Raw genomic sequence first — 27,500 nt, forward strand, 5'->3', positions numbered from 1 at the left:
GTTGTTGATATGGTGGTGTTTTTCCCAAACCAAACTATATCCTGCATAATTACATATATAATCATACATGCTACAGTATGCTCTGAGTCCAGAAGAGATAAGCAGCGCTGCCCTGGATGCAGTCTTTCTTTTTTTGTGGTGTTGTTGATACGGTGGTGTTTTTCCCAAACCCAACTCGCCCAAGGAAATGGAGCAGCCATCATCCAACGTCAGCAGAACACCGTGGAAAAAAAAGAGCGGCCGACAAACCGTTTTAAGGCTTTTCTCACTAGAGCGAGATGTTCCTTGATTCCAGCCCCCCCCCCCCCCCCCCAAAAAAAAAATAAAAATAAAAAAATAGCCACGGGGCCTCCAAAATGACATTGATATTAAAAGGCCTTAAATGTCCTTGGATGCAGCACCACAAAAAATGTTTCTGAATGAAATCCATTTCTTCCGTAACCGCTCTGTGAGAGGCGGGTCTGAAGTTGAGGGTCCCTGGTATCTCTCCGTGGAGCTCGTCTAAGACCCAGGATTCCACTAATCTTGACCTTCAGCTTTCAGGGCTGAACTTTTAAGAGCCGGAGAGTTCTAAGTATGTATTTCAAAGGCTTATTCCAGGGATTGGTAGCCACTTATCAAATACATCCTTTGAACTGAAACTTATCTTTTGGACAGTGATCCAGTCTCCTTGTAAGACTATTGTCCTTGTAGCCTCGACTTGCTGGACAGTGTATTGACAGCACAGTGGGCAAGGCAAGGCAAGGAAAGGCAATTTATTTATCTAACACAATTCATACATTGGTGCAATTCAAAGTGCTTCACACAGATGCATAAATATATGTCAAAGGATCAGTGGTCGTGGGTTCGCTGTCCAGGGTGCACACAGACTGGGAGGATGTTGTTGATACTTGTGTTGTACATCAGTCAGTGAAAGCATCAATAACATTGCTAGAATGTAAATGCATCTCTGATGTCCTGACTCCTGTCGCTGCTCTGTCTGCCCTGTTAGGGACCTGAAGCTGGACAACGTGATGCTGGACGCAGAGGGCCACATCAAGATCGCCGACTTTGGCATGTGCAAGGAGAACATGCTGGAGGGCGTGACCACCCGCACCTTCTGCGGCACCCCCGATTACATCGCCCCCGAGGTCAGTGCAGCGCAGCGGCGCCCCCTCTTTCACCTACGGCTTACCGTCATGCCACACGATTGGGAGCCAAGCCTGTTTATACAGTACAGTGCTTGATCTTGTGAATTCCAGGATTTTCTATAGATAAACGTGTGTGTGTGTGTGTGTGTGTGTGTGTGTGTGTGTGTGTGTGTGTGTGTGTGTGTGTGTGTGTGTGTGTGTGTGTGTGTGTGTGTGTGTGTGTGTGTGTGTGTGTGTGTGTGTGTGTGTGTGTGTGTGTATGTAGGTACGTGTTCAGTGTGCATATGTGCATGTCCTCCTCTGTGTTATTCTCTCCATAATGTTGTTAAGGGTGATTGTGCACATGTGCACGTGTGTGGCGATGGTATTCAGGCAGGTTTATACTTGGTCATGCCAGTGGGGATCATAAGACACACACACACACACACACACACACACACACACACACACACATGCAACCCAAATTCAAACATACTCATTGTTGTCACACACACATACTGTATAGTCACATATGAACACACAGACACACACACAGACACACAGACACACACACAGACACACACAGACACACACACACACACACACTTATATGTACATAGTGAGTGGCACTGACGGGCTTATCTCATGCTAAACAACACTGTTGAGCTGGAGGGCATGAGTGGGCCTTATCAGAGCAACACAGAGCTCTGCCTCGTCTCCACGAGTCCTCCGCATGTTCACAGCTCCTGGAGACAAGCGGCAACATCTTGTACCGTCATCTGCTAAACTGCTCCCTTGTGCCTTTCAAACTGCTCTCAGATGACTCTCATCTGAATGACTTGCCGAGCTAGTCACTGTCACAGCGAAACTGCTTTAGGTGACTCTCGCCACAATTACAGCACTTACAACACAATAAGTGTTTGTGGCTGACGGGCACGTTGCACCAGGCACATGACTGAAGTGTTTCATTCAAAGAGCGTAGGCTGCAACAATAGGCCTCCACTGTAATCAATGGAACTGGCTACATTAGACCTGATTGTGGTATGACCCTTCGAAGAAATTAGACTAGTCCTCTAAAACCGTTTTTACACTCCACAAAACGGAGCGCTCCTGTTGTGCACCCTGCATAGTGCTCCGAAATCTTTGGTTGGTATAATGTGCCATTCTTTATATAGTAGGGAATTCAGGGTTTTTTTTGTCAGGGAAAAGTCATACATTTGACTTAAAGTGGGAACCCTGTACATTTGTCATGATGAGAGCAGTTCCTCGGTTATCTGTCTGAAGCACTTTAGCATTCCATGAGTGTAACCCTTCCTACTAGACACACATTTGACACATTGTGTTGCCCTAACTAGGCTGAACAGGCCAATGAACATTGAACTCTGTTTACTGTGTCATTTGTGTCAGTGCGCCGTCAGTGAGGCAATAAACTGTGACACACACACACACACAAAAACAACCCTGTCTGTTCGACCCCCAGTTCCCCTCGTTTACCCCCGATCTTGGGGCCGTGTCATGGGGCTAATGAGACACTCGCCGGCCGCATCTCACCACAGTATCGACCGCCGCTCGTTCACGTTGTCCCGGCCAACACTTTTGTCCAAGTCCAGCGATAATGAGGCTGATGGCCCACAAATGTGGGTCTGGGGAGCAGATGGGATGACTGAGTGAGGGAGTGAGGGAGGGAATGAGCAACAAGAGTCGAACGAATGGAAGTGGACGGACCACGTGTGTCACCCGCATCGATTTCCTCGCAAAAAGCTCCTCTCGAGCTTAATGAGTTCGGCGAGCGCGCAGTGTTAACAAGCTGCGACGTGCGGAAATGGCTAATGCTCCGGTTGGCGGCGCTCGCCGCGGATCGGAGGGGACCGCGCTTACCTAATGCCGCTGTCTGGAGTCGAGCTGCCACACAAACAATCCAGAGACGTTTTGGCAGCGTTCAGACAGCGGTTTGTTTTGGCCTGTTGAGCGTCACTCAGTTAGTCTTCAGCCATTAGCGTTTGATTCGTCATATCAGGCGAGCGAGGAGAACACTGCGATGGAGAGTCATAAACGTTTAGCTTTGTTCTACGCTCTGGAAAACAAATTGGGTACACAATTGGGACAAACAGCTGCTCCATCAGGAAATTATTTCACTGTGTCTAGAGAGTATGCTTTTCATCTATTCCGTGTAATGCACTCAAAACGTCTGTCTAGAAAGTGATAACGTTAATAAAAAGTGATCTGTCCAAAACGCTGTGCAAAAACGGATATTTTGTAAATAATTGCTAACAATTATGTTGTCAATATTCATGTGTAATTAGCAAAAAGTATGTGCTTTATTTGTTTTTCATTTGTTTTTGTTTTTTTGTCTTTATTTGTTTTTGTTTTTGTTTTGTCTTTATTTGTTTTTTTTTATGAGGTGTACAGTATGAGTGCTCTATGTCTCCAAGCCCTCCTGAGAGTAACTCAGGACTGTAAGAGTACTACTCATAGATACAGTATGTTTAAGGTTATCTTTTTAAAGTCATTGCCCTCAGGACATCATCTCTGAGCCTTGCTGCTCAGTGGCTCTTTCTGTACTAGCACAAGCTATAGATACTACTGACACTACAGTGCATTGTCCTCAGACATCAGTCCATTGGGTGGTTTCCCCACCAGATTAATGTGTACAGTAGTTTACGCAGATTGCCTGTATGTGTTGCATCCTGCGTGTTAGGAACCTCAGAGCTACTTTGATTTTGTTTATGAGTACTTGGATGGGTGGGGGGATTAACCCAAACTGGAGCGCTCCTCTGAGTTTCTCTTTGTTTATGTTAGTTTCATGTGTCGTATGTGTGTATGTGTGTGTGTGTGTGTTGTTTTTATATTCAGTTCTAAGCCAGCCCTTAGCATTCCCCAGTGTGTGATGTTGTCACATCTCTGAATGTCCACGCACCACACACACACACACACACACACACACACACACACACACACAGGCTTGTTCCGCTGGGCTGGATATCCTACCTGAGCACAGCAGTGTAGCATCTCTGACCTACTTACCCACTCAGTGGGAGAGGATCATGGGGGGGCAGGGGGGGACATTGTCCCCAACCAGGGCATCGTAGCCGATGTGGCCTGAGCTAGAGGCCCCTATCTATTCTGCAGTCAGTGGTTTAACGTCCCTCGCTTAGACACCCAGACTCGGATGCTGCAGTGCATAACAACAGACTCGCGGAAGCCAGCTGTTTCACTGTCTGTCTGTCTGTCATCCTGCTGGAAGGAGCACGGATGGTTGAGTTTGCCCCTGTTGTGAGGAGGACAGAGGTGCTGACAGTTCTCAAGCGTGACCTGGGGGGGGTTCAGGTTATCTGTTAGCCGTTTGTCAGACATCCACATGATCTGCTGGTCCAGAGAATGAATGTGTCAAATATCTGCACCCTGGTGAAGCTGCTCTGTAGACAACAGGGGTCTTATCATCAGTGAATGCTGCTTACCACATCATTATCAATTTTCCTTTTTCTTATGCACTGTAATTGCAATGCCCGTAGTAGATTTCACTTTGACGTTAAAGCATCGAACCTCATAAAATACATGTAATGGAAGTAGGACTAATGGAGTAACCAAATTAAAAATGCCTCTATCCCTGTGCTTAAAGACATTGCAGCTAATTAACCAGCCATTAGGACCATTTTAATATTTATGTTAATGGAAACCAGTCGGACCTCTTTGGGGAAATTGCACTGGTAGATTGTTTTAATAAGACTTGCTCAATGCTGCCATAACTGCAATACAACAGATAGATAGAATATAACACTTACATTTATTCATTTAGCAGACTCTTCTATCAACACGTGCATCATTGTCTGATTGAAAGATCCATATTGTTTGATCGAAATGTCCATAGCTTGCACTCATTTTTGGGGTGGTGATGGTGAATTGGTTAAGGTGCTAGGCTAGCATGCAGTAGACTGAAAGTTGCAGGTTCAATTCCCGGCTTCCACCGTTGTGCCCTTGAGCAAGGCACTGTTGCTCCATGTGCAGTGTAATCCCTTGTAAAACAGCTGACACATGTAAGTCACTTTGGACAACAGCGTCTACTAAGTGAACAGAATAGATGTAAATGTCAGTGTTCTGTTGTTGTCTGTGTGCACTTCCACTGGGAGATGTAAACAACAGAAAGTGCTTACCAGAGCACAGCCCCCACAAAATGTCCACAGCTTACTGTGTTTGCACACATTGTCTCTTGTTTCTGTCTCTCTGTCTCTGTCTCTCTGTCTCTCTCTCTCTCTCTCTCTCTCCACCGGGAGTCGTAGGCGGCGGTCGCTTCTCATCTCTAGTCCTCGTGCCTGGGCTGTAGGCTGGAAGAACACAGAGAGAGAGAGACAGAGACAGAGAGAGAGAGAGAGAGAGAGAGAGAGAGAGAGAGAGAGGGACAGAGAGGACCAGGATGAAAGAGAGGAAGGGAGGGCAGATTAAAAGAGTGTAGGAGTGAAGGAGTGATGAGAATCTTCCCGCAACCTGTTGTTCAACAAGTTGTTTGCTCAAGTTTCTCTTTTGTATTTGTGAGAGTGGCTTTCGAAGCCACTGGAGGAGATGGATGTTGATTTGGGTCATGAACTGACGAGACTCTTTCTCCGCGGTCAGTAGACCACAAATCTCAGACAGTTTGTCAGGCTTTGCACTTCAGATCTGAATGTCCAGATTGCATCACAAAACATGAGTGCATTTTCACCCAGTTCTGTGTTCCAAAAATGGGCAGTTGAATATGTGTGTGAGTGTCCGAGAGTGAAAAAGTGTGTGTGTGTATGTGTGTGTGTGTGTGTGTGTGTGTCAACATCTTGTGGTCTCTGAGAGCTCTCTCATTAACTGAAATCTCAAGAATCTGAATTACAGGCACTAGAGAGAACCTTGAGTGACTATGAGCATGATCCAGAACTGTCAAGTGCTATTAGTATGATGGGAGGACGAAAGTGCACGCACACACACACACACACACACACACACACACACACACACACACACACAAACACACACACAAACACACACACACACACACACACACACACACACACACACACACACAGAGACACACACAGTGATGCGCTCACCAGAACAGAATGTTCGCCTCGATGCGTCACATGACACAAACTGACTGCTGGCCATTCCCGTGGAACTATGGGTAATAAATATGAACGTAACAGGAGAGAGAGGAGCAGCAGAGGTCGTGGCATGTCTGTCTTTATCACACTCAGAATGATGACACACACACACACACACACAAACCTAGACACACAACCATACAAACACACAGACACACACACACAAACACGCATACAACACACACAAACAAACCTAGACACACAGCCATACAGACACAAGCCTACACTCTCTCTCTCTTTCTGTTTCTCACTTATTCTCTCTCTCTTACACACATACGCACACACACACACACACACACACACACACACACACACATTTGCAGCCCTCAGCTTGTTGAGGTGAAGGTCAATATGACCCAATCTGCAGATGTCACATGCCATTTTGTCATGCTGCTTAGCAGGGGTGTACTGTATGTGTGTGTGTGTGTGTGTGTGTGTGTGTGTGTGTGTACTTAGAGAGATCACTCATGAGTGCCCTCCACCAGAGTCCTTCCCCATCTTAGACCAGACTTCCGTCTCTCTCTCTCCATCTCTCTCTCTTCATCTTTCTCTCCATCTCTCCTTCCATCTCTCCTTCCATCCTTGCGTATCCCTCAGCAGTCTGCAGTGCTGTAACTGTCTGAATGTTTTGGGGAGCAGCAGAGGAGTGCGTTGTTGAGGTAAATAGGCCAGCAGAATGCAAGCCAAGAGCACACAAGGAAGAGGATGAGGATGATGATGATGAGGAGGAAGAAGAAGAGGAAGAGAGTCATTTGTGGTGTTTAGTCAGGAAGGGCACAAGTGTTGTAACCTTGATATGATTAACGGAGGTAAAGAGCGTTTCGATTTCTCTGACGACATCATTTATCTGTATCCCCATTCATCTCTTTCTCTCTCCATCTTTCCCCCTCTTTCTATGGATCTAGTGTGGGTGTGAGTGGGTGTGTGTGTGTGTGTGTGTGTGTGTGTGTGTGTTGTGTGTCTGTGTCTGTCTGGTGTTAGAAATGGCCAATGAGTCCAGTGAACTTACTGAAAGCAGTGTATGAGTCCAGTGGGTAATAACATTATAAATACTTGCGGCTGGTCTGATGTATGTAATGGGACGCAGGACTAGTTGTGCTGTGGCCGTGGGGAACATAACGCAACCTATTGATACTGCCTCAACACATGATTACACATAGAGGATAGAGGCTCTCTGCAGTACTGTATGTACTCACTCATACACATGATGCCATGTGGCGTATATGCCATACACTTTAAAATGGCACCTTAAGACTGTGTGCACTGGTGTACTAGTGTTGACCGTATTGGACCCAGAGGTGGAGGAATGCTGAGATGTGCTCCGTATCGGAGCGTCTGTGTGCCATTCCTCACAGGGGTCTTGTATTGATCCGGTGCGTAGGCAGTAGGTCATGTGCATCTGGGATGCAGCCGTTAGCATTCCCATGCATCTCTCCCACCTGTCCATGTGGTGGGAATTAGACAGCGGTGATACTCAGAGGGTTCACGCCAGTCACGCACACCAGCAGAGGCTCATGGTCTCCTGCACCTCCTTATCCTCCTCCTTCACCTCCTCGGCCTCCTCCTCCTTGTGGAGATGCAGCAGCAGCAGCACACATCTGTTCTACGTGGGTGGAGGGAGGCACTGTGTGCTCAGTGTACATGATGGACAGCCACCTGCACCTTGAGCAAGTGAGAGAGAGAGAGAGAGAGAGAGATAGAGAGAGAGAAAGAGAGAAAGAGAGTAAGAGAGTTCAAGGCCAAGGTGGGAACAATAAAGAAATACTTAATCTTCTCCTTTTCTCTGTGTTCTTTCTCTCTCTCTCTCTCTCTCTCTCTCTCTCTCTCTCTCTCTTTCTCTCTTGCCTGTTTTCGTTCGTCTTATTTGTCCTCTTCCTCCTTCCCTAGTCCTCCTCTCTCTGTTTTTGTTTCTCCCACTGTTTTTCTTTCCTCCTCTCGTCCTCCTCCCCTCCTTCTCTCCCTCCTTCTTGTCGTCTCTCTTAATACTCTCCCGCTCCATTTATCTCAACCTTGTGAACTTCTCCTCTCCGTCGTTAATTAAAAAGTCATGTCTCACTCGGGGAGGGGCTTTCTTTCCTGCGCCCCGTCTTGCTCTCCGTCTTGTTTTCTCATCCCTCCATCCTTCCCCTCGCTGTTTATCCGCCTCCACCCACCGAAACGAGAGATTAACACCCTTTCATCTTCAGACACAAAGCCACGGGAGTGCCAAACTCATTTGGATCAATGCACCAATTCAAGAAGTCTTCTACCGCCACAGTATCCACGATATTCCGCAGCCAACAATGGGGGTCGCCATGACACCGAAACGGTTTTCTATTTCCGGCGAAGCTGCATTGTATCTGTTTTAACGTGACGGTTTACGGTGCTTAACATATCATAACGCATATAAAAGTAAACTTTTCTATTTTATATCGGTTATATATGATGTAGTATATACATGCTGAGGGCAGAATTGTCAACATTTCGAAAGAAATCTAAGTTGAGGCATAATCTAGTTACTGTAGCTACGGAGAACGCACATGTTAACAGAATGAACGGAAGTTGAAAACAGTATCGTAACCATCGCAACGATACATATTTCCGGGTTAAGGAATAAGGTGGATAGCGAAGATTTAAACTGGTGGGGATGGAGAGGAAAATGGCTTTTAAAGCTTTTTTGTTGTTGTTGTGGGTTTTTGTTCTGTGTCTGTGGGCATGGGGTAGTGAAGGCTGTGGAGAAGAGTCTCCGAGTTCTAATTGGTCCGTGGAGAGCAGGGCCGCTGTGGGGTCCGGTCCAGGCCAGGCCTTTGATTGGGGTTTGAAGGCCAGGCAGGCAGGATGGCCAGTGAGGACGTCCAAGCCTTTCAGGGCAACTATGAGAGACACACACATGAAAGAGGCCGTCGTGATCCTGGTCAGTTCCCTGCATTGGTGTGTGGATGTGGAGGTGCACACATAGTCATAGTTTGGTCAGTTGAACTGGACTTTATTTCCTATCTTTTTTTTTATTTTGTCATAGTAACTAGGTGGACATGGTAAGCTCTGAATGGACTCATATTCAGAATGTTGTGTGGGTTTGTTGACATTAATGAATCATTAGTCATTAGTGACCATGTGGATTAAGGTGGTGAGGGGTGTTGACCGTTGCTCTGGTTTTGGCCAGTGTGCCGTCCTCATCAGCTCTGTGTCCGTGGCTGCCCGTTCCACAGTCCTGCCTGACATTGAAAGGTGCCCTCGGGGGCACGGCTGGCGCGCAGACGTCCAGCGGTTGGTTTCCGGAGCCCTTGACGTCCTCCTGCCAAGTGGCAGCGGAGCCGCGGCGGCGAGACCTGGAGGTGCTGACGGAGCGATGACAGCCGAGCGCTGTCCAAGGTGCTGACCGCCCCCTGCTCCTCCTCCGCCGCTCATCCCTCTGTCTGTCAGAAGGGAAGGAGGAGCATCTCTGCTCACCAGCCCACGGAATGCAATTATGATCTCACTGTACAATAGCACCCGGTCTTAAAGGTGAACTATGCACGTTGTTTTAGCTTAATTTGCCTTAACTAATCAGCTTTGGAGTCATTGGAATGGTTATTTGACTTATTTTGGGTTGAATGACGCCTGTCTCGCTTCCCCCTAGCGCGTCCAAGTGGAAAAACCACGCATGCAAGTTTGTGCCACCATGACACGATCCAGCCTTACGATCATGCTCATGAAAAGGCAGATTTTTTGCCTCTACATGATCATCATTATGAGCACTCAAGTCTGTTATCATATTTAGTAAGTAGTTACATGATATGCTGTATATTTGCAGAAGTAGAACATACTATGGTGCATTATTGATGTACTGTAAGTGCGTTGTAAATAGAACACTTGAGGGGGAGTGGAGTTGGACAGACTCTTCAGTGCTCTGACACCAGAGCTCTTTGGTCATGCAAAACCAAGACAAAAGCGGTTTCAATTCCATTCTATGTCTCCTTTAAGTAGCATAGACTCCTCTCTAACAATTGTGTGAGGATGTTGTGCAATTCAGCAAGCGGTTGTGCTCCTGAACGCAGCCAATCCAGCCCACACACTTGACTAGACCCTAACTGGATGCTCTTCATAGGCACGCACACGCACCACTAGAGCCTCCAGAAGGTGTGTGTGTGTGTGTGTGTGTGTGTGTGTTTGTTAGTGTGTGTGTGTGTGTGTGTGTGTCTGTGTGTGTCAACAGTCTCGTTCAGAGAAGGACGCATGATGGCACGCATATGCCTTCAGACACACTTACTCTTACACAAGCCTGGTAAATAGGCCACTTGGATTCTCTCTATCTCTTTCTCTCTCTCTCTCTCTCCCTCTCTCTCTCTCTCCTCTCTCTCTCTCTCTCTCTCTCTCTCTCTCTCTCTCTCTCTCTCCGCCACCATCTGGTAGGTGTGATCAGGAAACAGCACGTCTCCGTCCACACACCGTTGCCCCTGCGTGCGGTGCCAGTTTGAAAGGGGCCATATTGCCACGCGCTGGTGGCAGATGAATAGCCCTGGTGCCCCCCTGGGCACTCCGTCTCTGGAACACAATCAGCTCTTTGGAAAACGGTGCCACCTTTTCACGGCATCCCACAGACTCATTTGCGCTGCCGTGATTTGAGCCAGAATGGCTAATTGCCAGCACACCTTCCCCCCTCAGTGTCACCTCGCAGGTGTGGTGTGGTGTGGAGCGGGCAGGTGAGGAGAGGCAAGGGCCGTAGGTGACCAGGAGGCCACGGAGTCCAGGCTATAAATGGACACCAAAGGACGGTTGCCTCTGTGCGGTGTTAAGATTGGACTGAACAGAAGTGTGAACTCAAGGAAGGTGTTTGTTTTCGCTAAGGTGCCACATTAGGGTGTGTGTGTGCGTGTGTGCGTGTGTGTGTGTCGGTGTGTGTGTGTGTGTGTGTGTGTGTGTGTGTTTGTTTGTGTGTGTGTGTGTGTGTTTGTGTGTGCGCTTGTGTGTGTGTGTGTGTGTGTGTGTGTGTGAATTCACTTCACGTTAGGCCCGTGTGTATTTTTGTGAACCCCCCCTGAGGAACTGTTGTGCGTGCCACAGTCTGTGAATGCCAGGGTGTTTGGACGGCTTCCAGAAAGTTCTCCAGGGGACACGCACTTTGAAGTGGACATTTTTTTTTGTTTGTTTCACGTGGAAATGCCTGCACAAATCAGCCTGGCTGAGTATCTCTCCCTTGCTCTCTCCCTTTTCTTTCTCTCTCTCTCTCTCTCTCTCTCTCCCTCTTTCTTTCTCTCTCTCGTTCGCTCCCTCTCTCTCTCTCTCTCTCTCTCTCTCTCTCTCTGGGGATTCACCTTGGCCCCTTCTGCTTGAGATACGGAGCGTCAGAAGAAGACCTGTGTACTAGCGCAACACAAACGCTGGAGATGTGTTGTGTTGTGTTGTGTTGTGTTGTGTTGTCCAGGGTGGCCCAGGAGGGCTAAATCACAAGTGCAGAGAGTCTCTCAGCCCACTGGGTACAGTAATGAGCACATCTACCCTGAGGGCAGAGAGAGAGAACATGGCACGTAGACACACACACTCACACACACACACACACACACACACACACGCTCACACGCTAGCCAGCTCACTGTACACGGACCAAAATACACTAACGAGCGCCAAGCTAAATCTGCATACACCCCTGCCCACACAGAGACGGGCTTCTCACGCGTGCTTAACCACCATCTACCACATCTATTGTCACTGATAGAGACACACACACGTGCGCGCACACACACACACACACACACACACACACACACACACACACACACACACACACACACACACACACGCAATACACAGACTCACACCACATGACACATACTGTACAGTCACGTGTCCTTTCTCACTTTGCTTTTGTCTCAGTCTGTAGGTGTATTTGTGTTTGTGGTTTTGTATGCAGTAGGTACACACAAGCTCCATCTACCTCCTCTCCCCTCTCTCTCTTCTTCTCCATCTACCTCCTCTCTCATCTCTCTCTCTTCTTCTCCTCCATCTACCTCCTCTCTCATCTCTCTCTCTCTTCTCCTCCATCTACCTCCTCTGTCATCTCTCTCTTCTTTTCCTCTATCTACCTCCTCTGTCATCTCTCTCTCTTCTTTTCCTCCATCTATCTACTCTCTCATCTCTCTCTTTCTCTCTCTCACTCTCTCCTCCTCCATATACCTCCTCTCCCAACTCTTTCTCTCTTCTCCTTCTTCACCTACCTCCCTCTCTCTTCTCTCCTTTCTGTCCTCTCTCCTCCCTCCTCCTCTTTCCTGTCTCTCTTCCTCCTCTTCTCTCCCCCTCCCTCCTTTCTCCTGACAGCTTTGGTTCAGTGGAGTAAATGTGCTAGTGTGTGTGAGCCCCCCCCCCCCCCCCCCCTGCTTAGCTCCCCTCTGGTCTGCATGATGCGATGGCCCATCTTTTATTGATGGCTCCGCTCCTCCCCGACTCCCGCTGTGTGGACAGCCATCGCTCACTGGGCCTCTGTGGGGTTCAGTTTGGGCTGCGGTGTGTGTGTGTGTGTGTGTGTGTGTGTGTGTGTGTGTGTGTGTGTGTGTGTGTGTGTGGTGACGAGTTGATGTGTAATTAATGTATGCTGGTGTTTCACCAACCCAAGAATAGCTGGGCCCGGCTGACGCGGCGGTGGTTCCAGCCCCAAGTCCACTGGGAAGAGCTGCGAGCGCTTCATTTTGCACAGCCTGAATGGGCCATCACAGTAATGGCTCTTGAGAGCAACTCTTATATATATATCACCTGCCACGCTAAATTGGACCATTAGCAGGAGTGGTTTGTTTTTAAGACTCTCGTGGCCGTGTAGTGCGACTGTAATTGCGGAACCGAGTGTGTTTTTTTTACGCAAAGCGTTTGATATTTGCATGAAACTGACATGGCTTTGTCCACCCCGCATTGGAGTAGATGAGGAGAGCGTAGCTCTGTGTGGCTCTGCTCGCTCGCTCGCTCGCTTGCTCTCCACAGAGCAAGATCCTGGTGAGGAGGCGCGAGGGGGAGATTGAGAATGGAGTTTTAGCGTAAGCGCGCTCTCATCGTGCAGTCGGCTAATTGGAGTGACTCTTAGGAAGCTTCTCAGGCGGTCCTCCAGACACTTACGCACACACACACACACACACACACACACACCTTGCAGCGCTCTGACTTTGCCAGACTCGGCACTTCTCCCGTCCCTGCTTAATTAGACCCTATCTGTCACGTCTCAGGTTGGTGAGGTAGCAGCGCAGCTGTTAGCCGCGGCGGGAACGCTATGCTAAACTCAACCAAGCTAGGCTACACGCGTGGGGCCTGCTGCGGGCGCTAATTAAGGCCGAGTGGCAACGGAGGCCAATTGCTAGTGGCGCGTCGGAGCAGGCCGCCATCCGGCGCTAGCGGTGGAAGACGCGTGTCTCGGGGATCGAGCCGACCGGGTAACCACTCAGGGGACGCAGACGAGGTGGGGACGACGCGGCGTGTGATTCACGTCCTAGACGTGTGTGTGTCAGAGACTCTATTTTCAGTTTCGGGATTTGTTTTGTTCCTGGGGGGGTACTTCTCTTTCTGGGTCACTGTTTTGAAAAGGAGAGAAAGTTCACAAGTGCACTAGCAAGGGGAGAGAGTGCTGGCTTAGGAGACATTGAACTCCCACTCCTCCTCCATTTTCAAACCTCCACAGCCAACAGTGATAGATAAATAAATGATGTAAATAAATGTAAATAAATGGTGTGGTTGTCTGCTTAAAAAAAAAAGAAAATGAGATTTTCAGTGTGACTGATTATACAGTAAGTGTTCCATCAGTATTCCACCATATGTGTGACCTTTAGCACAGGTGTAATCAACCAGCCACATGGTGTCATACATAAACAAGCACATCTGTTGTGTTCTCGTTGTCTATCCATCATGCAGTAGGCAGGATACACTGTATAGAAAGTGTTAAGCCTCTCTGCTGGCACACTTGGCTTTGAATGCGGATGTTAAATATTTCCTGCCAACCAAAGGTGTGTAGATGAGGTGTGTGTGATGTCTGCTGTGATCCTATATATGCTGCAGATCTTTGCATGGAGCAGGTGTAAAATCAGACAATTAACGTAGCTGGCAACACAGAACTGTGACAGTCATCATGTGCAAGCCATAGACTTGTTCCTCTACAGAAAACAGCAGGAACATCTGTGTAAAGCCACGCAATTGGCACTACACTGTGTGTGTGTGTGTGTGTGTGTCGCAATTAGCACTACACAGTGTGTGTGTGTGTGTGTGTGTATGTGTTTGTCTGTGTGTGTGTGTGTGTGTGTGTGTGCGCGTGCGTGCGTGTGCACGTGTGCGCGTGTGTGTGTGTGTGTGTGTGTGTGTGTGTTTATCCTAACATGCGTGCATCCTATAAGTTCATGAGTGGACGTGTGTGTATTGTACATATAGACTAACTCTTCTCTCTCTCTCCCTCCACAGATCATTGCTTATCAGCCTTATGGACGCTCCGTGGACTGGTGGGCCTACGGAGTCCTGCTGTACGAAATGCTGGCAGGACAGGTAAACAAACCTCTCTCTCTCACTCTCTCTCTCTCTCTCTCTCTCTCTCTCTCTCTCTCTCTCTCTCTCTCTATTTCTCTCTCTCTCTCTGCTGTTTCTTACCATCAGTCCATGGACAAAGCCAAACAACCAGGGTCTCACATGAAAAAGTGTTATTCATGCTAACAGATATGTGGCTAACTCAGATGAGCAGCAGAACTACCACAGACACAGAGAGACACACTTATGTGTGCTCATGTGACACGGGCAGCTCTCACTTCCATAGCACAGCAGCACAGCAGCACACCCCCTCTGAGACCCGAAGGAACCGGGTCACTCCCACTGAGACCTCCCTCACCCCCTCCATCCCTCTTCCCTTCTCTCTCTCTCTCCACTCCCCCCTTTCTCTCCCTCTTCCCTCTCCCTCTCTCTCTCTCTCTCTCTCCCTCTTCCCTCTCCCTCTCTCTCTCTCTCTCCCTCCCTCCCTCCCTCCCTCTCTCCCTGCCTCCTGCTGTCTCCTGGGTCCAGTGCTGCTCTGAGGGGACTGGCCCTGGCTGGCCTCTCTGTTGGACGGCTGAGCGCTGAGCGTGGGGACTCGGGGGACCCGAGAGGCTCAGTCCCTCTCATCTGTTCTTCACAGATGTCTGATGAAAGCGGCCTCTCCTCTCCTCTCTTCTCCACTCTTCCGTTCCCCTCTCCTCTCTTCTCCTCCCCTCCCGTCCCCTCCCCTCTCCTGCCTCTGTTCTATTCTATTCCACTCTTCCTGTTTTTTCATCACCTGTTTTTGTTTGTAAGCCCCCTCTGCTAAATGGGAGATGTGAAGCCCTGATCGCCCGCTCATTGACACGTTATTAAAGCTCACCTTAACCTCGTCCAAAGGTTTCCTTATAGTGCCCCCCGCACACCCAAGCACTGCCCCCCCCCACCCCCACCATCCAACCCGTCAATCCCTCCTGTACCACATGTACCACATGAGTCTATTTATTTAGGTTCATCTGTAACACAGAGATGGAAAGAGAGAGAAAAAGAGAGAGTGATACCTTTTGCCATGGGCAGGTGGGAAAATAATAGCTCATTTAGGGAGATAAAAGGAGGAGAAGAGTGTGGCCGTGCCAGGTGAGCTGGCAACCGTGGAGTGGAGTGGAGTGGAGTGGAGTGGAGTGGAGTGCAGATGGGGGGACATTACTGGAGAGGAATGGGTTCATAGCCCTCGTCATTTGCCTTTTAGCAGAATCATTATGTCTGGCTGATTTTGTTCAATCTATCTTATCTCACTGTCTGTTCACGCTGACTCTCTCTCCACACCACTCAGTTTGTCCCAGTTTTCCCACTTTCTCTCTCTCTCTCTCTCTCTCTCTCTCTCTCCCTCTCATTCTCTCTCTCTCTCTCCCTTTTTCTCTCTATCTCTCTCTCTCCTCTCTCTCTCTCTCCCTCTCTGCAACTCTGAACCACATGGCGTAAGACAGCTACTCAGCTCCTAAACTAATCCACATTGCGATGTTTTTCTAATTGAGGTTTTAATAAATGGAGTGAGCGAGTCGCTCTGCTCCTATGCGGCGAGCGCTACTGGGTGACTGATTGCTAATGTAACTGCACTGGGTGCGTAGCTCCATTATGGCGTTCCCAAAACACCAGTTGGCATCACTCACAGGTTCATGTTTGACCCTGCTGGGTTGCTTACTGCTTTTGGCTCATTTAAACACAATTTGTAAGAGTGTTTTGTTTTTGTTTGCCATCTTAGTTTATTAATGTTCCATGAATGGAACAATTCTTTGCTCAGATTTGATCTTGGGCAGTTCATTCGGCTTAATGCTTTGTGCAAATGTTGTATTCAATTACATTAGAACTGTTTAGAATCAATCAATTTGCTGATTTCCTTAACTCAATTTGCAAATTTTTATAATTGAGCAGAACATGTATCAGACTGAGAAGGCTAAAAGTAGAAGTAGAAGATGCTGTTTACTGACTGTTCTCTCTCTCTCTCTCTCAATTCAATTCAATTCAATAAAGCTTTATTGGCATGAAAGTTTCATGAACAATATTGCCAAAGCTCAATTACATGTACACATAAAGAGTTTAAGGGAAAATAAATAAATGAACGCATAAGGGGACATACAGGTAGACATAGAAGACATAAAAGTAAAACAACAATTCTAATAATAATAATAAGTAAGGGATAACGGCCGACGAGGTGACCGGTTCGATGGAAATAATGGCTAGGTGGAGGTCTAGAACTCCGGCGACGTGCGAAGCACGGAGACGGAGTTACCTCCGCCGTGCCATTATTTCCATCGAACCGGTCGACCTCGAAGGCCGTTATCCCGCTTATCTCCCGTTTGTATTCATAACCTGTATATTTAGAACATAGTTTTATTCCACCGTTGCGTCCGTTAACATCGTTAAAACTGTCTTGACTGTGGGACTACTTTCCGCCACATATCAACTTTCTACTTGCAGGACAAAACTGCCGTTACTAGTTCTAAATAGATGGTTGCTATGGCCAAAAGCCAGTCGTTAGTTCTAAATGGCTGGTTGCTACGGCCAAAAGCCAGTCGTTAGTTCTATCTCTGCCGTTGTCAAGCGGCCATATCCCAGGATTCTGATTAACTTTAACTTTGAAAGATCGCTACTTTTATAGCCTACATGGCATCCAACTAGCTACAATCCACCTCCGTCATATGCTACAATGTTACTATGGTTCTGCACGTCTGTATTTCAGCTTGGATGTAACGTGACAGTTCATTTAAACTTCGCAACGAGTTTGGCGAATTAATATTCAAGTGTGATACGGGAACTACTTCGAAGGTAGCAGGTTATACGAAGTTAATGGCCACCCCATCAGCCAATCAGAGAAGAGAATTCCATTGTTGAGGGAGATAATAACAAATATACACCATTGGTGTTTGTGGCCTCACTGGCTGTCCCTCAAGTTGTGGCAGGCTGCTACAAATTGTGCAGCTAGAATGGCCACATCCTCATTCTCTACGAGGATGTAATACAGTTTTCATTTGACCAGGTTTGAAACTCAGAAGATGTAGAAGATGCTGTTTACTGACTACTCTCTCTCTCTCTCTCTCTCTCTCTCTCTCTCTTCAGCCCCCCTTTGATGGTGAGGATGAGGATGAGCTCTTCCAGTCCATCATGGAACACAACGTCTCCTACCCCAAGTCCCTGTCCAAAGAGGCCGTCTCTGTCTGCAAAGGGGTGAGTGGAAGCTTCTGGAAAAAAATGCCTCCTCCTTTTACAAACAAAACTATGTTGACTATGTGAACATCTCCGGTGCCACTACACTCTCATTCATCTCATTCATTGGCACACTCACTCTCCAAAATGGCTGCTCCTGTGTCTGTGGGCTTTAAAGAGTCCTCGTCCACACCAGCCATTCACATACAGTGAGGAGAACATGTATTTGATACCATGCTAAAGTTGACTAAAAAGAGGAATATAAAATCATCATTTGACAATTGATCTTAATGTCTTAATTCAAAAATTGAGTAAAAATAAAACCGCTAACTACCCCAATTTTCTTTGTGAATGAAGAATGTTTCGTAAATAAATAAATGTTCTTCCTAAATGCTAGGGGGAAGGAAGTATTTGACCCCCAATGTAACCCTATGGGAATTTAACACATAGGGTTAACATTGGGGCAGGCAGATTTTTATTTTTTAAGGCCAGCTATTTCATGGATTCAGGTTATTATGCATCCTGATAAAGTTCCCTTGGCCGTTGGAATTAAAATAGCCCCACGTCATTACATACCTTTCACCATAGCGAGAGATTGGCATGGTGCTTTTTGCAGTAGGCCTATTAGCCTGTTTGATGCTCATTGAGCTCAATGCAAATCAAACAGGCTAATAGGCCTACTGGAAAAAGCACCATGCCAATCTCTAGCTATGGTCAAGGGTATGTGATGATGTGGGGCTATTTTAATTCCAAAGGCCAAGGGAAATTTATCGGGATGCATAATATCCTAGATCCATGAAATAGCTGGTCTTTAAAAATAAAAATCTGCCTGCCCCTATGTTAACCCTATGTGTTAAATTCCCATAGGGTTACATAGGGGGTCAAATACTTCCTTCCCCTAGCATTTAAGGAAAACATTTATCTATTTACGATACATTCTTCAATCACAAAGAAAATTGGTGTCCTTGGCGGTTTGATTTTTACTCATTTTTTAAATTAAGGCATTAAGATCAATTGTCAAATGATGATTTTATATTCCTGTTTTAGCATGGTATCAAATACATGTGCTCCTCACTGTACATACTATCGGCCCACAGGGTTCTCAGACCGAGCTGAACACGTTAGAGCACGATGCTCCTTAAGTTGAGCGCTGCCTTTTTGAATGTCACCGCTCCTGAAGCGACGTGAAACCTTTCACCAAAAATCGCACTCTCCCACGTCCTCTCGGCTCGTTTGTTGGCGAAGTCTCTTCGGCGAGCAAAAAATCGCACTGTCACATGTGCGCAGCCTCGAGCACTTAATCTTCCCTAGTGGTGACACTGCCTTGCCACATGTTTGCGAGTTCAAGGACTCCCTGCTCTGAATACTAAGGTAGTCGGAGGTCTTAAGTATCAAGCCAGCCACTGTGCTGTATAATGGGAGATTAAACTGTCAATGAATTCTTTCATATGGGTGACTGTTTCATGAGGCCATTTCCATTTACAATGTAGTCATGGCAGCTTTAAGGCACAGCTAAAAGTGACAAACTGCAAGTTTAAAACAAAAAGAAAAAAATACATAAAAGAGATGCATAAAAATAACAAATAAATTGTATTAAGCTGCTTTATTTCAGAGTAAACAGCAATCCGTGGCAGTGGACACTATATCAAACATTTGAAAGGACTGATCAAATCTGTATCAAAGCATTTTTAACTAAATTAACTTTGACTGGCTGTTCTAAAGCACAGGAAGACCTCCACTTTGATATTCAGATATTCAAAACATGGGAAGTTGAAAGATTTTAATTTTGTTTATCTCTTTTCTTTGCTTTAAGAGCCAATTAGGTCAAAAACAAGAATGTTGATGTCGCAAATAGCATAAACACATTCAATGTCAAGTGGTACCATGTCTGGTAAATTAATTTCATGTTTTCCCTTTGTATTCGGCAAAAATGTTAGGGTCACAGCTTTATTCATCTCATCAAGTTACAGCATTCCAAATTCCATTGGGATCTTTCCAAGTCCAGCATAAATAGTGTGTCCTTACTTTTTAAATTACTGTCCCAGCCTAACCAATCACATTGATCAGGGATTCCAGCAATGACTTTGCAGTTTTCTTAACCTTTACAAACTGACAATAGACTGCATCGGCAGTCAGGAAACAATTTATTTACCTGTATGCTATATAATTTTTCTATGTTTGCTACTACTGTTTACCAATGCCTCGTTCGATTTCAAAACGAAATCATCCCCTCTCACCGTTAATGACGCGGCGCTCTGTGACAGTAAACAAATTAGAACTCCATTGTTTTCAATGGAGCAAAGCTCACTGGAAACGTCTGCCGTGCAGCAGCTGCACAGAGATAGAAAACTATTATAACATCCTGCGCGTCAAGCCCAGACCGCCGAACACCGCTGAATGGCGTGTCTGGTGGGCGCCGGGCTTGAGAGGAGGGAAACTAGTATCTCAGTGAGATGAAAATAAACTGAGATACAGACGAGCGGCGACAGGCTACCATTTGACATGGAATGTCTGGTAGATATGACATGTCTACCTTCAAATTGCAGCACATAAATTAACAAAGAAACACCCCTCAGGTTGTTGCTGTAAGTGTTGTTTCTTTCTAATTGTTTTCACTTCTGCACGTAGAATTAGCTCACTCTATCTGGTCCCCATTTGCATTCTCTCATTATTCATAGTAATCAACAAACTGACAGTTAACATTTCATTTTGGCATAACATTTTACTTGAAAAACTAGAACTGTGTCGCTGGCTGGGTATGAGTTCTTGGAAATGCACCAAATATATACACAAACCAAACTTGTCTCTTATGGTGCTGTGTCCACCAAATGCGTTTTTTACAGCCAGAGCGCCCAAAACCTCCTCCTCTCGGCGCTTCGATAAGTGTTTATTGTTGCTAAGTTACCAAAACCAGTGACGGTTTATAACGAGAAGTGCCATTGACGAGCCCGGCGCTGTTCTAAAAGTTGAACAGATTTCAACTTTGAGCGCTCTGAGCGCTGCGACAAAAAACGGTCGGCGCCGACTTTTTTTTCCGCCGAAGGCGCTCAGCGCTGTGAGCGCCGAGCTACATAGACTTAACATTGAAAATTGTCGCCGTCGGCGCAAAAAACGCGTTTGGTGGACACAGCACCTATCTCTTAAAACTGTTTCTTTGACTCTTACTCTGGAGAGTTTCCACCATTCTTCTGTGGTTGGTAACAGACTGTAATGCAGCCTGATTAATTCTGCACTAATTAGTGAGGAAGCTGTACTTTCCTAATTCAGTGTGGGAGAGTTTTTCCCCATTCTCGCCATTTCACATTCATGTGTGGAGCTTCACATCCGGTGCTGTTCCAGTGCTAGTATCAGCACTGTTGAGCAGTGAGAGCTCTCCTGATATCAGTGCATCTCTGTCTTAGTATGCAAGACCACTGTGCTGCACTGACTCCATACTGACTGTGAAAGAGCTTGTTAGTGACAACAAAAGCCATCCAAAAGCCTTAAGTGTTCTGAGCCCCGATCAAAAGGAATGAGTCAAGTTAGAGGTGGGTTTTGTTTTATTTTTTTTCGGAGCAGCATTTCATGGCAGGCTGATTCCCTGCAGCGGAGGCGATTAGGGCGCGAGTGTGGTGTGAGCGTGGCGTGAGCGCGGCGTCAACGCCGTCTGCCTAATCAGCGTCTCCGGGCCCAGGCGGTCGATGAGCAGCGTGATGACCCGATGATCCTCTCGTCGTCCTCACATTCTCACCTCCACTTCATCACTTGTTCGCTCGCTCTCTCGCACTCTTTCTTTCTCACTCGCTCACTCACTCTCTTTCCCCGTCTTTCTCTCTCTCCCTCGCTCTCTCTCTCCGTCTTCTCACTCTAAAAAATCTAACTCTCTCTCTATATATTTCCTTCGATTCCTTTCTTTTTTCCACCCCTGACTGGCTTGTTGGCGCGCCCCTCCCCTCAATCACTGGCTGCGGAGGTGAAGTGTCAGCTTCATCAGTATTCATTTGTTGGGGCCGGCGCTCTCTCAGACAGCCCTGCACAGGGACTCCTTCCCCACTCACTGGCCGTTGGCCGAGCTTAATGGATACATAGTGGCTGTCATGACGGTGACCCAGAAAGCTAAATGGGGGGGGGGGGGGGGGGAGGAAGGATGGATAGATAGAGAGGGACGGTGGAGGGAGAGAGAGTATAACAGATCATTTGTTTGTTTTTGGTTTTGAATCCAAACGCGTATATGCTTTTTTACATTTTTGTTTTAGATTTAAGGGTTCAGATTCCTTTGCTGTTCTATTTTTAAAATTGATGGATTTAGCTTCATTTCATCAGTGGAATAATAGGTGGACTCATACTGTTCCAGATACTCTGGTAACTTGTATCTGTTAGATTTGACTTATTGGAGACAACTTTTTGCTTTCTTTAACTTCAGTACATTTATCTATATTTTTCCCCTGATATTTTTTTTCCAATTTGATAGCAAATGCGCTTCTTCCTTAAATGGCTTTGTAGTTCACCTTTCAAATGATGAACTCAGGCTCCCAAGGACACCTGATTTGAAGCCCTTGAGTGTGACACTCGGACACACAGTTGTCCGTCTTCTCTTTGATCTGAACATCCACCTCCAGAGACGCACAGCGGACAGTGAAGCTCCGCGGATGAGAGACGCTCCCTTCTCTTTTCGGGCCTCTCCTTTCTCTTTTGATGTAGTCGCTCACCATTTGGCTCTGTCGTCCTCTTTCATGTCTTTTTTTTTTCTCTCCGGCTCAACACTGTTTTTGTCTGTCTCACCGGAGATCGAGGACAGGGGAAGGGAGAACGACATGACAGATAGAGAGGGTAACAGAGAAGGACCAAGAGTTTTTAAAAGCGCCCCCCACTCCCATCCCTCCCAAGGTGTTTAGTTCTTTGGATGGGGGAGAGAGGCGGTACCTGGCCAAATATCTTTCTGGTGCATCTTAGATATGAGGCGCACCAGAAATCTGCTGCCCGTTGCCGGGAAAAACAGCACGTTCATCTCGTATAGATTTGTTTACGCCACGGTTTTGCACCAGCCCAATGTTTATGGCATAGATTATCACCACCTAATTAAAAGCACTTTGTCAGAAAGTTATATAATTACTGTTGTTATAACCAATTAGTCCTCTCTCTCTCTCTACATACATTATGCATACAGTACATATATACATGCACACACATACATACACACACACACACATACACACGCGCACACACACACACACACACTGGTGGAGTCATTTAGCGCTAATGAGGGTTTTGTGAGCGGGCCAGTGCAGAAACACTTAAATTAGCTGCTAATTAGCCATCACCGAGGCATATTTGAGCTGCCAGTCACGGCCTGCATGTGAACGGTGCAGTTCGCAGCTCGTCCAGTGCGGGCCCCACCGCCACACTCCCTGTCTAATCGCCATCACTCGGCGTAATGAGACATCTGCCCCAATTACAAGGGTGTTACCACTGCATTACATCCAACGGCGTTAGCCAGAGCGCATCACTTATTCAATCAGAGGTGCTTGCCAGTGGCTCTGATAAGGCATCGCCACAAGCCACATGTCTGCTTCAGAGTAGAGTCGTTTTTGTGGAGGAGGTGGAAGACTGGTGGGTTTTTTGGAAGAGGGGTGGGGAGGGAAATAGATGAGACATGCCGTGTTTTTGTGGTGGGCGTGGGAGTCCATTTTCAGATCTGGAGGTGGAGGTGAGGAGAGAGAAGGAGAGAAGAGTGAGGGAGGGAGGGAGTGGGTGGAGAGCTGTGAATTAGATCCCATCTCTCACAGCTGGGCCAGGATGAGCACACGCCAGCTAACGTGAGGAGGAGGAGGAGGAGGAGGAGGTGGAGGAGTCAACATCTCTTCAAGTCCAGCTCCTCTGCTCGTCAGAAGAACTTTACCAGTCTCTCTTTTGTGGCCAGCACCAGACCGCTCAGTCACACCCAGTTTCCAAGGGGCGAGACCCGCAGTCATATTAAACCCCAAAAGCAAGCAGATCATTCTTGTAAACAAAGGTTTTAGATGTAGTTGTTTACTTCCAAATAGAATGCACGTTCATATCATTTAACACTAGGCTATTGTTATATCCAGTGTTCCCTCTCGTCCCTGAGCAAATAGAAATGTAAGGCTCGGTGTGTATACTCTAGGGATCTCACAAATTCATAGTGCAATTTGAACAATGAAATGAGAAGAGGTATTATATTTCAAGATAATGAATTTTATTATACAATTATATAAAATATATCATTTATAAGTCATATTATTAAGCCTAAGTGAGTAAGCCTTTTGAAGGCATAAGGTGGACTCAGGTGCTGCTGATGAAGTTTCTGAGGTTAGTGATGCCACTTAGGTGAAGAATGGAAGCAGTGACAGCAGGCTAGGGGTGAGCTCTGTTGTCCTCAAAGACGATGGAGTTCAGCTGATGGTCTTGAAGGTCTCTTCTGGAACCTTGGTGGCTTCACATCAGGGGATCCGGAGGACAGTGGGTGATGGTCTGGCCACTACCTGATGAGCAGGCTTTCAAACGATTGGACCATGTCGTGGACTCCCCAGCATGCCTGTGTGACCGCTAGACCACAGGACTGGGTCCCGCTGCTCTCCCAGTCCATCGGCTCCTCTGCGTCCATCACGCCTGCCTGGCTGCCTGAGAGCCCCCACAGAGTCCAAGTTGTGCTGGGCTCCCAGTCCATCGGCTCCTCGGGGTCGATGTTCAAGACTGGCTGGCTGACTGTGACTATGCCCCAGATGGGCCAACCCGTGCTATCCATATTATCAGTAAATTATAAATCCCAAAAAGCAAAATAGTAATAAGCTATAAATACCAAAAAACAGTGGGCTAGAAGAAATGCTCACACCGAAGTCAAGTACAGTAGAATCGAAATGATAGAATCTTGCCAGTTTTCTGTCAAAAGGTGGCCAAGGTGAAGATGTCATAATCACTAGGTGATGATGTCATAAAGACACATGTTTTCTTCACATTCCAGAGCCTTTATTGTATCCAAAGATCTTTTAGAATCTCTCAGTGCAGGGCAATGGATTTCCTATGATATTATGTACACACACACACACACACACACACACACTGTAAGAAGCTAGACATATCACATAGTGACGCATGATATTATCGCTGCATAACTGTTAAAGTATATTTCTACAATGCGGATAAGAAATGTTAACAAAATAAGGCTAAATATGACATATATTTGAACCATTTTTCCAGGGGTGGGGGAGGGGGCACAGCCATTGGTTGTGCAGAACAGAACTGTTAACTGTACTGTCTACTGTCTATCATCATACAAAGCCTACCTCATTCTGGATAAGCGGTTATGATTGGTTCTGGTTGGTCAGGGTTCACCCTTCCCTGGCTAGGTGGGATGGATCTGCCTCTTCTCTCTCTTATGTGAGGATAGAGGATGGATACTTGTTTCTCTCTTTCAGTTTGCCCCCCAACACCCCCCCCCCCCCTCCTTCTCCACCATTTATTCCCAGGCTCCTTTTTCACCTGGAGCTGATGATGAGATTTTTCCTTTTCCCCCCTTTACAAGTATTTGTGACAAATGACTCACTCTGTCTCCTGCTCCCTCACACACACACACACACACACACACAGCTCGTGACAAATGGGAAGTGATGTCACAGCACACAGCTATGTGTGTGTGTGTGTGTACGAAAGAGAGGTTCTCAGAGTTACGAGATGCTCCAGACTGCTGATGCTACAGAGAGCTTCCAGGAAATGGGTTCTGTGGCTGCAGTGCTGGCATCAGCAAGTGTCTGGAAAGGGACGAGCCCTGACCTCGGGAACGGACTGCTGGACAAGCTGTCTTCGGGGGGAGATGGGTAGTGGTGTTCAATTATTGAGAGGTGGTCTATGGCTCATCTAAATTATTCAGCTCCCAAAGTCATAAGCATGCAAAATTTGGGGAAGTTCCTCAAGCATATATAATGGGATGATGAATAGTCTGGGCCATTGGACTCTGTAGGGCGGTCCGCTTGACATGATTTGACTCCTGTTGCTTTGGATCCTCCTCTCTCACTTTCCAAGCAAACTCTTGAGGCGCTACACCCACCGCCTCTGACTCTCTCTATAGACACGGCTTTACTGTCCATTGCTCTGAATAGCCAGTCTGATACCAGCTACAGTACTGGCTCAACCCACTGAGACATAAGTCAGTCATGGAGAGGATTCATGTTGGCTCTTCCTAACATTTTATTTGTTACCTTTTTGTAATGAACGGCACTATGGGCTCGGTGAACTAAAGTCACTTAGTACTTAGTACTGCCGTTTGACTTCCGGGGGAGCGTTAACTATATTGAAACAGCATCTTCTGTTTTATTCTGTTCCTTAAATATTCACTAAGACACGGAATATCTTGTTTTCCCAAAAATTAAAATTTCAATGTGCTCAAATCCTTCTTTATCGTAACGTGTTGATTCGCTAGGTGCAACACTCAACTGGGTCCGTGTAGACACGAATTACCATAGAAATAGCTGCAGGTTCGAACACACCGGAAATCTAACGGCAGTACTAAAAACGTTTGTGCACAGAGCCTATTGTTAATTACAAAATGGCAATACGGTACCAATGATGCAGAGCGTCTCTTTTGGGTGGTGCAACACCCCAGAAATATCCGGATGGAGCCGGAGTGAACTGCTGAGAGACTCCTGAGTCCTGAGCGACTCCTTAAACTCGTAGAATCTTTCCACTGAGAGCTAAGTTGACGCGCCTCACAACAACATCGACAAAAAAAAGAAGAATCTTTCCCTGCTTAAATGGGACCTCATTTCAATCTGAAATGGCCATGAATAAGTCATGGTGTCCTTGGAAGGCCCGGTGATTGGCTGGCCGGGGCGGGGAGTGGGCAGAAATGCCCCCGTGTGCATGCAGATGAGGCTCCGCTCGGCCCTGAGTGGCCCCAAGACACCATTCATCAGCACCGCCACCACCACCACCGAGGCTCCCTCTCACTGGTACAGCTCTAGGTGTAATTATCTACTGATGAACTGGCCAGGAGAGAGGCAGAAGGGTGTGTGTGTGTGTGAGAGAGAGAGTGCAGTAGAAGGATAAACAGTGAGTGAGTGAGTGAGTGAGTGAGTGAGTGAGTGAGTGAGAGAGACAGAAGGGTAGAGAGAGAGTGAGTGAGAGAGGTGGAAGATTAAAAAGAGTGAGTGAGTGAGTGAGAGAGAGAGACAGAAGGGTAGAGAGATGCAGAATGGTAGAGAGAGAGAGAATTGCACTGCACCTGATTTGCCTGTGGTTTAGAGCGCACTCAATGTATGCAGGTTTGAGTCAGTGGTCCAGAAATTAAATGTATTTGTGTCATCAATATAAAAACGTTGACAGGAAATGACCAGCGAGTATTATTGTGCTCTTGTGAGTTTTACGTAGGTGACTTTTCCCATCTAAACATGCATTACCGGAAACCAATTTAATGTAACTTATAATTAAAGTCACATTATGTCTCCAAATGAAATCTGCTTGCGTTTTTCTCCAATCAATTTCGTATGTAGCTCAAGCGGAAAAAAGAACGTAATTGTCTTCCAGGCTAATGGTGCTGCTGATGCAGTAAAGGTCATCATACAGTAGGTGTCACTTACCACAGCATCACTTTTGGGATCCAAACTTGTACAAAGACATGGCGCTCTTGCAGGTTTCATTTCATCAA

General features: G+C 46.8%; 1 protein-coding gene across 1 annotated transcript in view; it reads left to right on the top strand.

The window, feature by feature from the left end:
• prkcaa (protein kinase C, alpha, a) overlaps nucleotides 1-27,500 on the top strand; it is a 159,969-nt gene that overhangs the window by 115,588 nt on the left and 16,881 nt on the right. Inside the window, exons 13-15 of the mRNA XM_062546456.1 lie at nucleotides 992-1,130; nucleotides 14,618-14,698; nucleotides 17,774-17,881. Coding sequence (XP_062402440.1) covers nucleotides 992-1,130; nucleotides 14,618-14,698; nucleotides 17,774-17,881 — 328 coding nt within the window. The remainder of the gene's footprint in view (nucleotides 1-991; nucleotides 1,131-14,617; nucleotides 14,699-17,773; nucleotides 17,882-27,500) is intronic.

The sequence above is a fragment of the Sardina pilchardus genome, chromosome 1 (genome assembly GCF_963854185.1).
Source record: "Sardina pilchardus chromosome 1, fSarPil1.1, whole genome shotgun sequence".
NCBI classification, from domain to species: domain Eukaryota; kingdom Metazoa; phylum Chordata; class Actinopteri; order Clupeiformes; family Clupeidae; genus Sardina; species Sardina pilchardus.